Source organism: Hypanus sabinus, chromosome 2 (genome assembly GCF_030144855.1).
Source record: "Hypanus sabinus isolate sHypSab1 chromosome 2, sHypSab1.hap1, whole genome shotgun sequence".
NCBI lineage: Eukaryota > Metazoa > Chordata > Chondrichthyes > Myliobatiformes > Dasyatidae > Hypanus > Hypanus sabinus.
The window spans coordinates 11877805-11895193 of record NC_082707.1 but is presented as its reverse complement, the minus strand read 5'-3'; the positions used below and the strand labels follow the sequence as shown (position 1 = coordinate 11895193).

The following is a 17389-nucleotide window of genomic DNA, read 5'->3' as shown; positions in this document are numbered from 1 at the left end:
TAGTGGTAAAGAAAGCATATGACATGGTCCTTTATTAGTTGAGGCACTGAGTTCTAAAGACAGTAAGTTATAGCTCAGTAATTCTATTTGGGCTGTATATGCAGATTTTATATAGTTCTAATCGACCCATTATCACCAGGATGCCGACGCTTCATAGGGTTTGCAAGAGAAGTTTACTATGATGTTGACCGAGTAAGAGGGCATTGATATGAAGGGCTGGAGAAACATGGCTTGTCTTCACTGCAGCGTGAGAGTCTGAGAAAAAAGAAAAGAGCTGTGTTTTACACAGAGAATGGCATGTGTCTGTAGCGCACTGCTTGGGAAATTCTTAGAGGCAGAAACATTATAGAATTTAAACCATTAAATGGAACCGTGAATGTGAGAGAACTGTAATCCTATAGGCATTGTGTAGCCAGAAGGAATTTTTAGTTAGCCGTTTGATTACTAATTTAAGTGATTTGGCATACCTTTGTGTGCCTAAGAGCCTCTTCCTGCTCAATGCTCTACTGTGTTCGATGTTAGGAGTCGCCACCTATTCTGCTCTGGTCCATTGAGAAATGTCCTAAGTTACTCAACCTTTCCCTTACAGTCGGGTCACCAATTCCTGGAAACACCCTTGTAAATTTGCTTTCTCTCTTTCAGTCTTACTATAGATAGGTAGCTAGAAGACGGCACAATATTCAAAGTACGACCGCGCCAAAGTCCTGAGTGTAACATACAGCTATTTTCGTTTCGTTATTTTGATTTATGAAAGCCAAGATTTACAGTGAATTTGAAAGCCTGTTTGGTTGCACTAAATCCCTGCCTCCGTTAAATAGAAGTCTCCATATGTTATTCCTCCCTAGTTGCTCCACTACCTTCAAAGAGTGAATTTCAAAGCAAAGACGGGAGAAACCGTGTATTTTGATGAAAATGGTGACCCGGTGCCAAGATACGAATTGGTGAACTTACAGAAGAATATTAAGGGTACAGTTGATATTGTAAACATTGGGTACTACGATGGATCTGCTCCACCAGGGCGCGAACTAAAGATGCATATCCATGACATCGTCTGGAGCACGACTGGAAAGAGGGTACAGCCATCATTTGATAATGCAATTACATTGTGAAAAGGGAAAATAGTTGCATGCCTAGTATATCGATGATATTGGAGATACTGGTGTACTTTTGCCGACATTGTCCTTGATTAATGAAATGTAACACCCAGTTTCCACAGCTCAGGAGTTCTGGACATTCGGGAGTTTTGACGAACGAGAGATTTCCTTCATGATATATATAATGTGTTCAGGGTAGATGGTAAGATCGTTGGAACATTGGGAACGTCACAAACAAGACGCCGCAGTATCGAAGTAAGAGGCTGAACATGTCAAGCTGGGGAGAATATATATATATATCTTTGTTAAGCTCTGAATGAATTTCTGACTTTTTCCCCCCAAGATGGGGCAAGGCCATATAATTAGATAATTTACATGCCTTCAGGTAGATATTCGAAAGGAGATCATGGATAATAGAACTGATGGAGCAGAGAAGTTATGTCCAGCTTTGTTAAGCTCTGACCAGACTGAAAGATAGGATAAGTTCAAAAGGCCGAGTAGACTATTCGTATGAGTATGTCCCTGCGAGACTCTAACTTCTACCTCTCTTCCCACAGCAAATTTACTAATCTCGAAAACAATGTTACTTAAGACCAACATAGCTTTGACATTCATATATGAACACAAACATAGAATTAGAATGTATTTCATTTTCTACACTTCTAAGATTGCCGTAGTTTCATTGGAATTCTATACCAAGTGATATTTAGCGCTCCTTAGAGGAGTAACATGATGATTTGGCAGACGAAAGAGTGGATGGCAAGCTGGTTGCGGGGCAGGAATTCAGATTCTTGATTCATTTGGATTTTTTTGGGGGGTAGTTAAAATATATTAAAATGGGGTATGAAGCCTCAAAAGCATAGAGGGCCAATTATCCTCAAGGGAAAATCGGTTGAACGTGTCTGGGAGGTTTTAAATTAGTTCGGCAGTGGAATCGGAAACGGAGAGAAGGGAGGCTGGGAAGGATGGTTAGAAAAAATAAAGGTAGCGAGAAGTCAAACTATCAGGAACAATAGGGGGATGATAAGAAAAAAATAGCCAGGAAGGTGAGTATCAGCACATTATGGATTCAATAGACAATAGATAATAGACAAAAGGTGCAGAAGTAGACCATTCTGCCCTTCGAGCCTGCAACGCCATTTTGAAATCATGGCTGATCAACTACTATCAATACCTGGTTCCTGCCTTGTCCCCATATCCTTTGATTCCCCTATCCATAAGATACCTATCTAGCTCCTTCTTGAAAGCATCCAGAGAAATGGCCTCCACTACCTTCCGAGGCAGTGCATTCCAGACCCACACAACTCTCTGGGAGAAGTTTTTCCTTATCTCTGTCCTAAATGATCTACCCCTTATTCTCAAGCCATGCCCTCTGGTACTGGACTCTCCCAGCATCTGGAACATATTTTCTGCCTCTATCTTGTCCAATCCCTTAATAATCTTATATGTTTCAATCAGATCCCCTCTCAATCTCCTTAATTCCAACGTGTACAAGCCCAGTCTCTCTAACCTCTCTGCATAAGACAGTGCAGACATCCCAGGAATTAACCTCAAGAATCTACACTGCACTTCCTCTACAGCCAGGATGTCCTTCCTTAACCCTGGAGACCAAAAATGTACACAATATTCCAGGTGTGGTCTCAGCAGGGCTCTGTACAAATGCAAGAGGATTTCCTTGTTCTTGTAGCCAATTCCCTTTGTAATAAAGGCCAACATTCCATTAGCCTTCTTCACTGCCTGCTGCACTTACTCATTCACCTTCAGTGACTGATGAACAAGGACTCCTAGATCACTTTGTAATTCTCCCTTACCTAGCTCTACACCGTTCAGATAATAATCTGCCTTCCTGTTTTTACTCCCAAAGTGAATAACCTAACACTTATTCACATTAAACGTCATCTGCCAAGTATCTGCCCACTCACCCAGCCTATGGCAGAATATGGCAGGTATTCTTGGGAATAATGCACAAGGTGCAAAATCAGTTCATCCCCCAGAGAAGGAAGGATTCAAAGTGGGCAATCAATCAAAACGAAAAGCAAATCATGCATTCAGAGTGCAACAACTAAGTTGGAGTGTAACAAATGAGGTGAATGCTCTTTTCCTCTTTTAAAGATCGTCGGATATGATGTTGCGATCACAATTAAATCGCGGCTGAAATTTGGTTGTAGTTGAGAGCTGTATGTCGAGGGTTACACATTGTACTGGAGGGACAGGCAGTTGGGATGGCGGGTGTGGGGAGGAAACAATGTCATTACAACAGTAGAAGGAAGTAACATAATATTGGAACATGCTGAATACCTGGCTTGAGTTACTGAAAGTGTAAAAGTATCTTGATAGCAGTTGCATGAAAGGCTTCCAATCAGTAGCTGGGATGTGAAGAAAAAATTACAAAGAAAATAGAAATGCTTGCAATAAATAGCAAGGTTATGATAGTTATGGATATATTAAAATGCAAGAAGATTAGGAAATCAGATAATAGATCTCCAGATAATGAATTTGTTGAATATCCACAGGATGGATTTCAGAGGAGTTTGTCTTTCAGTCTGGTAGGAGATTAGCTGACGTCATGTAATAATTCGAAGGCGATTACGGAGCTTAGGGTAAAGGAACACTGAGGGTCCAGTTATCATTGTATGATTGAGTTCAACCTGGAATTTGATAGGAAAATGGAAAATTCCGACGTGGACTTAGTTCCGTGGAGTAAAGGAAATTATAGTGGTATGAGACATGAATTAGCCGAGGTAAATTGAAGGGAGATGCCGGAAGGAAAGGCAGCAAACGGAAATGGCTTGAGCTTCTATAAAACATTAGGAAGGGGCAGCATAGATGTATTCCAAAACAAAGAAATATTCAAATGACAAATGGAACAAAGTGGCTGAGAAAGGAATTCAAAGCTAATGTAAAAACAGAAGAGAGGGTACACACTAAAGCAAAAGCGGCGGGATTGTGAACGATTGGGAAGTTTTTAAATACCTACTGTTACACGGGGGCGACAGAGGAGAACCCAAGTGCGGGACACTGGCACGTCGAATCAGTTGGGGAGGCTGGCGTAGACCTGGATGTAGAGCAGGAAACCAGAGGAATCGTGACAAGGAGACGGGAATCACAGGGACTCTCTGGAAACTAAAGCGGAACATAGACCTACCGGATCTAATCGGAACAGGAAATGGAGTATCACACGAGAATTGACCAACGAACTGGCAACCTGTGATAGAGTCGCCATTGTATTTATTTCCCAGTCTCTGATGAAGGCCAGATGTACGGTAATTTGGTAACTCGCAGCAATTGACTGAAATTGGGTCATGATCAGGGAGAAAGAAGTGTTACAGGGGAACGGCCAACCGGAACCATGACAGTACCCCCCCCCCCCATCAATGGGAGCCTCCCGGCGTTTCTCCAGGCCTGTCAGGATTTTCCCGATGGAAGTCCTGGATGAGGGAAGGGTCTACGATAAAGGAGCGGTGGACTCAGGAAAGCTTTTCAGGACCGTACCCCTCCCAGTCCACCAGGTATTGGAGGCCCCTGACCCGACGGCGCACATCTAGCAGGGGCAGGCAGGGGGAGGAGACTCAGCTGGGGGACACAAAGGGCTGACGGAGACTGGTTTCAACTGAGACACATGAAAGGTTGGGTGAATACGTATGGACTTTGGCAGCGTGAAGCCGGACCACTGTGGGGTTGATAATCCTATTGACCTTGAATGGTTCCAGGAAGCGAGGGGCAAGTTTCCATGTTCGCATGTTCCCTGGAAGAAAGCCACACCATCTGCTTCGGTTGGTACTCCAGCGCTGGAGTCCGGTGTCGGTCAGCCGTTTTCTAATTTCGATTTGTTGATTTGAGTAGGGCCGTGCGAGTCTCCTCCCAAATCTTCCGGCACCGATCAACATGGTCCCGAACCGACGGTACCGGGATCTCTTCTTCCTGTGCAGGGAACATCCGGGGTTGGTACCCAAGGGTGAACTCGAACGGTGACCTCCCAATGGCAGAGCTCACCAGGGCGTTGTAGGCGTACTCAACTCACTGGAGATGGACGCTCCAGGTTGACGGGTGGTTTGACGTTACACAACGTACGGTCGCCTCCAGGTCTTGGTTGACCCGTTTCGTCTGGGGGCGGAAGTCGGACGACAGGCTGACCGTTGCACCTAAGGCTTGACAGGAGGCCTTCCATATCATTGAGACGAACTGGGGACCTCGATCGGAGATCATGGCCGCGGGATTTCCGTGGAGGCGGAAGACGTGGCGGACGAGAAGATCTGCGGTCTCCTGCGCGGGAGGTAGTTTAGGGAAGGCCACAAAATGCACTGACTTCGAGAGACGATTCATCACAGTGAGTACGGCAGTGTTTCCATGTTGGGAGGGTAGACCAGTGATGAAATCTAAAGCGATTTGGGACCAGTGACGCCCAAGTACAGGTAGGGGACGGAGTAATCCCGCAGGTGGCCGATGGGAGGCTTTTCCATGGGCGCAGACGGAACTTGCGGAAACATAGGGACGGGTGTGAGGGTCCATGGAGGGCCACCAGAAATGCCTCTTCAGGAGGGTCAGGGTCCGATCGACTCCGGGATGGCAGGCGAAGCGACAAGTGTGCCCCCACTGTAAGAACCTGTGATCGAACAGCATCGGGTACAAAGAGGCGATTGGGAGGTCCGCTGCCGGGGTCGGTTTGCGTCCTTTGGGCCTCTTTGACTCTGGACTCGATCTTCCAGGTGAGGGCAGCCACTACAGAAGGTGTTGCAAAAATGGTTTCGGGGTTGGAAAGATCCACCTCGGAAATGTATTGGCGGGAGATAGCATCGGGCTTCCCGTTCTTGGATCCCGGACGACAGGTGAGGGAGAACCTGAACCGGCCAAAAAATAATGCCCAAAGCCTGGAATTCAGGCGTTTGGCGGTCTGAATATATTCAAAGTTCTTATAGTCTGTCCAGACGATGAATGGGTGTTCCGCCCCCTCTTTTCCAACGCCAGTTTGACCGCTGGTAGCTCCCGGTTCCCCACGTCTTAGTTTCGTTCAGCGGGAGACAGTCGCCGAGAGAAGAAGGCACCGGGATGTGGTTTCTGATCCGGGCCCGAACGTTGTAACAGTACCGCTCCCACCCCAGAGTCAGAGGCGTCAACCTTCACAATGAACTGACAGGAGGGGTCCGGTTGAATCAGAACAGGGCAGACGTGAAAGACCACTTCAGTTCGGCGAATGCTGAGTCCGCCTCGGAGTTCCAAAGGAAAGGTGTGGCAGGTGAGGTAAGTCGGGTAAGGGGAGCAGCCATCTGACTGTAGTTTCTGATGAACCGGCGATAGAATTTCGCAAACCCCAGGAACCGTTGGAGTTGCTTGCTGTCCGTGACTTTGGGCCATTCCGCCACAGCCCGGATCTTCTCAGGATCAGCTCTCACATGTCCTCTTTCGATTATCTAACCCAGGAAGCTGGCCGAGGGGACGTGGAATTCCCATTTCTCCGCCTTTATGAATAATTTATTCTCCCCCAGCCTCTGCAGGACTTGACGGACATGGTGCACGTGTTGCTGGGGACTGCTGGAAAAGATTAGGATGTCCTCCAGGTTGACAAACACAAAGTGGTTAATGAAGTCTCTCAGTACATCGTTAATCAAGGCTTGAAAAAGTGCGGGGGCATTGGTGAGGCCGAAAGGCACGACTAAGTAGTCGAAGTGGCCTAACGGGGTATTGAAAACCGTCTTCTACTCGACCCACCACCCCCCCCCCCACCTTATCCGGACCAAATGGTAGGCGTTTAGGAGGTTCAACTTCGAGGAGATGTTGGATCCGTGAAGTGGCTCGAACGCAGAAGGTATAAGAGGCTGTAAGTACTTGTTCTTGATGGTTATATATTTAGGCCTCGGTAATCGATGCAGGGACGGAGAGAGCCATGCTTCTTCCACACAAAGAAGAATCCAGCTCCCACCCAGGAGGATGAGGGTCGAATAATGCCCGCCGCGAGAGACTCACTATTATATTTTTCCATGGCTTCTTTGTCAGTCCGGGACAGGTTATCCAGGCGACTGATAGGTAACGCGGCCCCGGGGAGAAGGTCCATAGCTCAGTAATACGGGTGGTGAGGAGGCAGGGAAAGGTCACGTTGCTTGCTGAATACCTGTCCCAGGTCGTGGTATTCTGTGGGAAATCTAGGCAATTCGAGGGTTTGAAAGGCAGGCGAGGTCGCTGTATCCTCTCTAGGGCATAGGGCCGACAGCAGACAGGTGGCGTGGCAAAATGGACTCCAGCTGGCTATCCTCCCGGTAGGCCAATCAATGCAAGGGTTATGGCATCTTAACCAGGGGTATCCAAGTACTATCGGGGCTTGACGAGAGGAGATTAGTTTAAATTCTACCTGCTCCCGATGATTCCCACAAAGCATCAAAGAGAAGTCTTCCGTCCAGTGCCCGGGCTTCCAGAAGAGTAGCCAATGGCTCCCGAGGAATTCCGGCCTGGGCAGCTGTGTCTTCATCCAACAGATTCCCCTCAGCACCGGAGTCTATCAAGGTAGACAAGGACCGGGACTGTTGGTTGTTGGTTGCAGTAGCTTGGATCTGCATCCGGGCTTGGGGAACTGAAGGGAGTGTCGTCTGATTCACCAGAACAGTTTAAGCGGGGGCTACACTAGGAGCGGACGGGGAAGAGAGGCTGGCCGAAAATGGTAAGGTGGACCGTAGGATGACTCGTCTTTTCTCTCAGACGTTCTCGAAGTCGATTATCTACCCTGGTGGCTAGAGAGACCAAACAGTCCAGGCTGTTCACGTCACTCCTGGCCGCTAATTCATCTTTTATCTTGTCAGACAGACCCCGTCGGAACACTTCCTGTAGTGCTTCGTCATTCCAAACAGAGTCGGCCGCTAACGTTCGGAACTCTACGGAGTATTTCGCTACGCTTTGCGAGCCCTGACAAAGATTCAGAAGGCGCCTATCGCCGTCCTACCCGCGAAAGGGCTGTTCAAAAGCCTTCCTCAATTCGGAGAAAAAGGTGAAGAAGGAGGAACAGATCTCTGGCCAGCTGTCCTAGATAGCGGTGGCGCATAATAAGGCACCCCCTTGTAACAGCTCCATGATGAACGCAATTTTAGATCTGTCCGAGCTGTACGTACGTGGTTGTTGCTCAAAAAACAGAGAGTAGTGCAGGAAGAAAGCACGGCACTTCCCTAGGTTCCCAGCGTAGGGTTCTGGTTCGGGTACGTAAGGCACTCGAGACAATTGTTTTGCCGAGCCAAGGGGCGTACCCATCCCAGGCTGTGCGGTTTGGTCAGACTGGGTTCTTGGAAGGGACGGAGTAAGGGGAGCGGATACCCTGTCAACCTGCTCACTGACCTTCTTTAAATCTTCGGGTAGGGCACGAAGATCTTTCATGACTTCTCTGAGTAGTTGCTCATGTATGCCCAGTAGGGAGCCCTGACTAACGAGGGCCTGTTGCACCAGGTCTTTGTCCACTGGGTTCATTCTGCCCAGTTCGTTCTGTTACACGGGGGCGACGGAGGAGAACCCAAGTGCAGGACACTGGCACGTCGACTCACTTGGGGATCCTGGCGTAGACCTGAACGTAGAGCAGGAAACCAGAGGAAACTTAACAAGGAGACGGGATTCACAGGGACTCTCCAGAAACTAGAGCGGAACTTAGAACTACCGGTTCTAATCGCAACAGGGAACGAAGTATCACACGAGAATTGACCAACGAACTGGCAATCTGTGATAGAGTCGCCATCGTATTTATTTCCCAGTCTCTGATGAGAGCCAGATGTACGGTAATTGGGTAACTAGCAGCAATTGACTGAAATTGGGGCATGATCAGGGAGAAAGAAGTGTTAAAGGAGAACGGCCAACCGGAACCATGACACCTACAAAAAGCTTTAAAAATAATACAGAGAACAAAGATGAAGTATAATAGCAAGCTTGCAAAGAATATCAAAATGCACAGGAAAAATAACGCTTCCAAGAATGTGAAAAAAGTCAAGTCAAGTCAAGTCAGGTCACTTCTTTTGTCATTTCGACCATAACTGCTGCTACCATACATAGTAAAAATGAGACAACTTTTTATCAGGAGCACGGTGTTACAGAACACAGTACAAAAACTAGACTGAACTACGTAAAAAACACACACAGAGAAAGGTACACTAGACTACAGACCCACACAGCACTGCATAAAGTGCACAAAAGAAGGATAAAAATAGATATAGGACCGCCGGAGGGTGAGAGTAGAGATATAACGAGAGTCATGGCAGATAGACGAAATGAGTATTTTGCATCGCTGTTCATTGTGGAAGACACCAGCAGTGTGCCTGCTGCTAAAGGGTATGGCAGAAGAGAGGTGAATGAGGTTGCTATTGCAAGGTAAATTGTTCTCAAAAATATAAAAGGTCTACAGTTGCATAACTGAACCACACCAAATATACTGCAGACTTGCGTTCTGAAGAAGGTAGCTGTAGATATAGCTGAGGCAATAGTAATGACCTTTCAATAATTATTCAATTACATCAATGGCCCGGAGGACTCAAAAATTGCAAATATCACTCCACTTTTAAGAAAGGAGGGAGGCATCAAAAAGGAACTACACACCAGTTAGCCTGACCAGAACGCTTGGGAAGATGTTGGAGTCAATTGCTAGGGATAAGCTTTTGGGGTACTTTGTGAAACAGGTCAAAATAGAACAAGTTGGCAAAGTTTCTTTGAGGGAAAATCTTGCCTGATTAAACTGTGGGAAAAGTTTGGGAAGGACCTAAGAAGGATAGAAGCGACACATGCAGTGGATGTTCCATATTTAGATCTTCAGAAGGTCTTTGAGAGGGTCCCACACATGTCGCCGCTTCCCATGTTAATAGCTCATGGTATTTAAGGACAGTTACTGGGATGGTTAGAGAATTGGCTAATTGTAGGAGGCAGACAGGTGGAACAAAACGGTCATTCTTGAGGAAGGAAAATGCAATGTTTGCATTCATTTCAAGAGGACAGGGATATGATGTTAGAGCTTATCAGGCAATGTTGAGGCATCTTGAGTATTCTGAACGATTTTTGAATCTTTATCAAAAAGATTTCTTTATCAAGAAAGAGTTTAAAGAAGGTTTACAGGCATGAATCCAAAAATGAAAGGACTGAAGAAGGTTTCTCGGCTCTAGTCTTATAATCGCTGTAACTTAGAAAGATGACTCATTGAAACCTTTCCAATGTTGAAAGGCCTAGGGAGGATAGATGTGTAAAGCATGCACCCCATGGTAGGGCAGTCTAAGACAAGAGGGCACAACCTCAGGATAGAAGCGCGTCCATTAACGACAGAAGTGCCGAGATATTTCAGTATCCAACGAAGGAATAATTGCGGAATTTGTACTCACAAGCAACTATGGAGGCCAGGTAGTTGGGTATATTGAAGGCAGAGCTTGATAGGTTCTTGTCTGGCCATGGGCATCAAAGCTTAGCGGGAAAATGTCGAGGTGTGCAGTTGAGTAGGGGTGAAAAGGATCAACCAGGATTTATTAGCGAGGTAAATTGGATGGGTCAAATGGCCTAATTCTGCTCCTGTGTATTTGGTAAATATGGTCTTATCGACTTGCTGCAGACAAAACACTGATGATGTTGAACTTCAGAATTCATTTCATCTGCTGTGAAGCATAATACAGCTGTATCTCACGTCTCGCTCAGTAGCCATTTTAGCTACCGCCGTTTGTTGCTTCACCTCCCTCACATTTAATGCTGCTCAGAATTAGAATAGTTCAACATTCCTGGACATTTACTTTTTTCTCTCTTATCAACTTGAGTTTTAAGATTGTTTATCTGTTGTACACCATGCTGAATGGGTGTATTGCACCTCTAATGGATACTCTCTGAATGTTTCCTGTTCCTTCAGATCCCACGAGCATTTTGCTCTAAACCTTGTCTTCCGGGAACAAGAAAAATAAATCGGGAAGGGCAGCCGATATGTTGTTTTGACTGTTCAGAATGCGCCGCCGGTGAGATCAGCAACGCCACTGGTAAGCGCAAAATGTACAGCAATATATTGCATATCACAGCACGACAGTGGAAACTGCGAACAGATTTAACTTCCTGAGGGAGAACAGGCCGGACAAACATCACAGCGTCAAAACACATAATATACAATCACAAAAGATCACTAACGCCTTTTCATTCTGTAGAGCCTGAGATGAGATGGAGTATGAACACCTGCACTCAAATTGTTGAACAGGTGCACAGTAGAGTGCATTCCCATATGCAGCATTACAGCATAGCACAGAAGCTGCATGGTGGTGGAAAGGACGAATGTATCGCGTGTAATCAACACTGCCTTTTGCATCATCAGCATCAATCTCCCAACCATCAAGGATACGGCAGCTGCAAAAAGGGCGATCAACTTCAGAAATGTTACCATCCACCATTCTTATAGCCTATCTGTACTACTCCAATCAATCAGGCGCCAGAGTAACATCCGCTCCAGTACTATCGTCACCATCATTATCTGCTGTGTCCGCGCCAGGACAACCACAAATTAGTTCTTAATTTTCCTAATCAGTAAGGCAAATCACCACCTCCACCCTCAAAGTACCAATCTACACCACTGAACCTACCATTAACATTTTCTGCCGGACTGTGCAGTTACGCGTTTGCAAAATCTGTGTATTGATTCGCAAATTTTTACATGTATATTTATTCGTTGATTTCATTATTATGTTCTTTATTATAAACATTTTTCGTGCTGGATCGATTGCTTCGTTCTCTTGTGTAGGTACCTGAAATGAAGTTAAAATATATTGCATCTTTTGAATCTTTAACAGAGCAGTGGCCATAGGAACTTTTGTATCAAAATATTGTTTTTCCAGATTCAATGGATTGCACCAAGTGCCCCTCGGAATACTGGTCCAATCAGCCAAAATCCCAGTGTGTTCTCAAGAAGGTTGAGTTTCTTTCCTTTCAAGAAGCTCTAGGACTTGTATTCGTGACGCTTGCTCTCGTGGGAGTATGTTTTACATCCGTCACCGCCGTGATATTCTACCGGTATCGAGAAACTCCCATGGTCAAAGCGAACAACTCCGAGCTCAGCTTTCTACTCCTCTTCGCACTCCTGCTTTGCTTTATTTGCTCGCTTGCGTTCATTGGAAAACCTACCGAATGGTCTTGCATGCTGCGCCGCACGGCTTTCGGGATTGTCTTCGTTCTCTGCATTTCCTGCATCTTGTGCAAAACCATCCTTGTCATTGTCGCATTTAAATCAACTATGCCCAATAGCAGCGTGATGAGTTGTTTCGGACCGACACAGCAACGACTGGGCGTCTTCGTCTTTACCTTCTTTCAAGGCCTAGTTTGCATTTTCTGGCTAAGCGTGTCACCTCCCTACCCACTGAAAAACATGAACTATTACAGAGACATCATTATTCTCGAATGTGACGTTGGTTCATTGTCTGCATTTTTCGTAGTCTCGATCTATATTGCTCTGTTATCTATTGTCTGTTTGTTGCTTGCATTCCTTGCCCGAAAACTCCCAGACAATTTTAACGACGCTAAATACATAACCTTCAGCATGCTGATCTTTTGCGCCGTCTGGATAACCTTTATTCCAGCTTATGTGAGCTCGCCCGGAAAGTATACAGTAGCTGTAGAAGTGTTTGCTATTTGGGCATCGAGTTTCGGTCTGCTAGTGTGTATTTTTGCACCGAAATGTTACATTATCCTACTGAAACCCGAAATTAATACTAAAAGGCACATGATGGCTAAAGGGACCTCACCGTAACTACCAGAGTATTATTGTCGTATGGAAGTGGGTAATCATTGCTTATTAAATGCACATTGGAATCATTTTGCTGCCTTGACAGTTTTATTTGTTTAGAATTTCTCACAGATGTGTGAAAGCCATTTAAAATTAGCAACTTTTTGGATTATATTACGCAGACGTTGCTTTTAGAATGTGATCAATGGGTAATGTGAGGTTTGACATATATTTATGGGTACTTCAGTTTTACGATTTACTGTTAAAAAACATCTTCCTCAACATTCAACTCGGATTCATATAAACCTGCCTCCATCTAACAGTCTGGATCTTTTCCAACCATCAACATGGTACCGGCAGGTTTCAATTTTATAAGACAAATCATGGAGTAGTTGATTATGTTGAAGTGTAAAATAATAATTATGACATGTAATAGAACTTATATATCGATGGGACTATTTTGAGTGAGTGCACTTTGAAGAAGACAATCGGCACCCAGTACTGCATTTGCTATGCAGCAGGGCTGAGCATTAGTCTGCATTATTACAAGTCTCAAGGCCCTGCTGTTGTAAATTGCAGAGATGGAATGAGTTGGCTTTCAGGTTAGTGGATAAATTATTTACCGGCTTCCGATATAATATAGATTAATATAGGTTCATATAGTTTCATGCAGTGAGTAAAAAAATCTTTAATATTTGATCGACGAGAGAGCAACGAAATGCTGTTCAGCTGTTTTGACACGATGAGTTGGGATGATGAGCCGGTAGATGTCACAAAAATTCTGTTGTGTAATGATACCGTAATAATAATAATAATATGGCTCCATTGAATCAACGTGAATATATGCAGAACGTCTGTGTTTGCATAAACATAAATAGAGTTATTACAGCGAGACACCAGTAATTTATTTAGATTAAGGACATTTTGCAGGGTACATTGCAGCCGACACTTTGTGTTATGAATAAATAATAGTGTTACAGTTCACTAGTGTGATAATGTTTTCTACAAGCCCCGTTTCTAGAAAAGTTGGGATCTTTTCCAAAATGCAATAAAAACAAAAATCTATGATATGTTAATTCACGTGAACCTTTATTTAACTGACAAAAATACAAAGAAAAGATTTTCAATAGTTTTACTGACCAACTTAATTATATTTTGTAGATATACAGATACAGATTTCTGGATTATTGGGACCTCTTTTGGGACAGGCGTGACCAGTAGCAAAAGGATATGTTACACTTGAATCCCAGGGGGCCAATATCCAGTTGCGGAGGTTAGCTAAGTCTATTGGAGAGAGAGTAAACTAAGATTGCTGGGGGATAGGAACCAAAATGAAGAGACGGATGAAGAAGTGGTTGACTCACCTTGGCTCAGGGATGCAGAGGAAGCTTGGAGACAGTGAGAGAGGGAGGTTAGGCAGCTAATAGAGAAGTGACGCCCTCAGATCGATGGTTTTGAATGTGTCTATTTCAATGCAAGGAGTATTATGAGCAAATCGGATGAGCATCGAGCGTGGATCAGTATTTGGAGCTATGACTTGTGGCCATTATAGAGACTTCGATGGTTCAGGGGCAAGAATAGTTACTTCAAGTGCCAGGCATTAGATATTTCAGAAAGCACAGGGAAGGAGACTACAATTGCCCAAATATTGATTGGCATCTCCCTGGAGTGAGGGGTTTAGATGGGGTGAAGTTTGCTATGTGTGTTCAAGAAGTTTTCTTGACACAATATGTAGATAAACCTACAAGATGAGAGGCTGTACCGTATCTAATATTGATAAACTAACCTGGTCAGGGGTAAGATCTGTCAGTGGAAGAGCATTTTGGACATAGTTATCAGAGCTCTATCTCCTTAACAATAGCATTGGAGAAGTATAGCGACAGACAAGTTAGGGAAGCGTTTAACTGGACTAAGGGGAAATATGAGGCCTTCAGGCGGGAACTTGGAAGCATAAATTGGTAACAGATGTTCTCAAGGAATTGCACGGAAGAAATGTGCTCATGTTCAGAGGATGTTTGCGTGAGGTTTCGTATAGGTACGTTCCAATGAGAAGGTAAAGGATGGCAGTGTACAGGAACCGTGGTGAACAAAGGCTGCTGTAAATCTGGTCAAGCAGAAAGAAGAGTTTATGAAAGTTTTAATAAACTGGGTAAAGATAGAGTTCTAGAAGACAATAAAGCTAACAGGAAAGAACTTAGGAACGAAATTAGGAAAGCCAGAAAGGGCCATGAGAAGGCTTTGGCGGACAGGATTTAGTAAAACGGCAAGGCATTCTACAAGTCTGTGAAGAGCAAGAGGACAAGATATGAGAAAATATGACCAATCAAGTGTGACAGTGGAAAACTGTGCGGGGAAACGGAGGAGACAACAGAGGTACTTAATGATTACTTTGCTTCAGTACTTACAACGGAAAAAGGATCTTGGCTATTGTACGGTTGACCTACAGCGGACTGAAAAGCTTGAGCACGTAGAGATTAAGAAAGAGGATGTGCTGGAGTTTTGGAAGGCATCATGCTGGGTAAGTCACCGGGACCGGATGAGATGTACCCCAGGCTACTGTGGGAAGCGATGAAAGAGATTGCTGAGCCTCTGAGAATGATACTTGCATTATAAGTGCGCGGGAGAGGTTCCCGAGGACTGCAGCATTCGGATGTGGTTCCATTCTTCAGGAAAAGGAGTAGAGATAGCCCAGGAGATTATACACTGTGAGTCTTGCTTCAATGGTTGGTAGGTTGATGGAGAAGATCTTGAGAGGCAAGACATATGAACATTTGGTGAGGGATAACATGATTAGTAATACTCAGCATGGCTTTATCAGAGGCAGGTCGTGCCTTAAGAGGCTGAATGATTTTTTTGAGAACGTGACGAAACAGATTGATGATAGTAGAGCGGTAGATAAGTGTTTATAGATTTCAGCAAGGCAATTGACAAGGTACCCCATGTAAGGCTTATTGAAAAAGTAAGAAGGCATGGGATCCAAGGAAATATTACTTTGTGGATCAGTAACTGGCTTGTCCACAGAAAGCAAACAATGTTTGCAGACGGGTCATATTCTGCATGGAGGTAGGTTATCAGTGGTGTGCCTCAGGGATCTGTTCTGAACCCCTACTATTCGTGATTTTTATAAAAGACCTGGATGTAGAAGTGGAGGGATGGGTCAGTAAATTTGCTGATGACACAAATGTTGGAGGTGTGGTGGATAGTCTGGAGGGCCTTTCAGAGTATCAGGGCGCTGAGGCAGTGATCCAATCTCAGACCCAACACTGCCCAGACCGGGATATTAATTGACTAACAAATCCTGAGGTACAAACAAAGTCGATGTCGATGTTCAGGCATAGACCAAAACATTCAGAGAAATCCAAAAATGAGATTCTGGAAGCAGGCAGATTGGCACAAATAATTTAATTTATTATTGCGTTTTCTCAACATTTTACATGGATGTTCTTCATTTTTAAGATTTGTGATTGACTGGCATAGTCACTGTTTTAAAGCCTTTGCTAATATCCCTCAAAACTTCCGTGGATTATATTTTTGGACCATTGTCCTTCTGCAGGTGATTAGAGCATCATTGGGTAGAGAGTACAATTATTTGGACCGTGCATTGTTAAAAGTCCAATCATTTTCCAAACAAGAATTGCGGATGCCTAGAAGATCATCTGCTGGTGTTGAGTATGTTGCTTCCTTACCTTAGCGCAGGGGTTCCCAACCAGGGGTGCGAAATGGAAATTCAGGGGGTGTGACAAAGAGTGGCTTGTGTCCTTGAGTGAAGAGTCACGAGTCATCACTCAGCAAGCTGGCAGTGTGCCTTGAGAAGTGATAGTAACGTTTGTCCCAAGCACACTCAGGTCTCCCGCACCCCAAGTCAGCGTTGAGGAGTCTCATCAGTGTCACCAGGGAGTTACACAGAGTTGCGGAGTCTCATCAATGTTAGCTAGGTTGCATCTCAGAGTTAAAAATCATCTCATAATGCCAAAATCTTTATACATCCCGAATCAACCATCGAGTAACGACTTCGCGGTAAAACCAAACCCGCAGACAGTAGGTAAATTATTCAATCATAAAATTTTAAAAAGCCGCATTTTGATAAAAAGCAGCTGAGGTCATTCATATGTATTTGTCTAAATGCATTAAAGAAGTTTTTGAAATTCAAAGGTTTTTTTTTCTCTTAAAAGGTTTTTATCTTGAATCGTTGATAATTTGGAATTGTGTTAGCTGAGGAGGTATCATGGTTAGCACCGAGGACTTTGAATCGCGTGATGGGGGTTCATATCTCCGGTAATTATCAGAAATAGGTGTGTAAATAGAGAGTAGCCTAATAACTTTCGTAGTGTCCCTGTAGCATTTCCGCCTGTTATCCGTTCTCGCATCAAACTTGGCACAAGAGAGGTAGTCAGCCAAATTTTCCCCACAGCCCATTTCAAAGACAGCAGCTCCAAATTTTGTGTGGTATAGTTTCTCTCAGAGTGTGACAAATTCGCATTAGGGTTAATGCGAGGGCGTAATTTGTGTAGGCATTCATTAGTCGGCTTATTCTGTTCAAAAGCCACGAAGTAATAGTGCAGCTCTTTCATTATCTGGCTATACTGCACTTGCAATATTGTATTTA

The 17389-nt window shown here is 44.5% G+C and overlaps 1 protein-coding gene across 1 annotated transcript in view; it reads left to right on the top strand.

Annotated features, from left to right (window-relative positions):
- Positions 1 to 12807, top strand: part of LOC132402958 (extracellular calcium-sensing receptor-like) — a 41879-nt gene extending 29072 nt beyond the window's left edge. The window contains exons 7-10 of the mRNA XM_059986117.1: positions 846 to 1073; positions 5801 to 5920; positions 6177 to 6332; positions 11869 to 12807. Coding sequence (XP_059842100.1) covers positions 846 to 1073; positions 5801 to 5920; positions 6177 to 6332; positions 11869 to 12807 — 1443 coding nt within the window. The remainder of the gene's footprint in view (positions 1 to 845; positions 1074 to 5800; positions 5921 to 6176; positions 6333 to 11868) is intronic.
- Positions 12808 to 17389: the final 4582 nt, after the last annotated feature.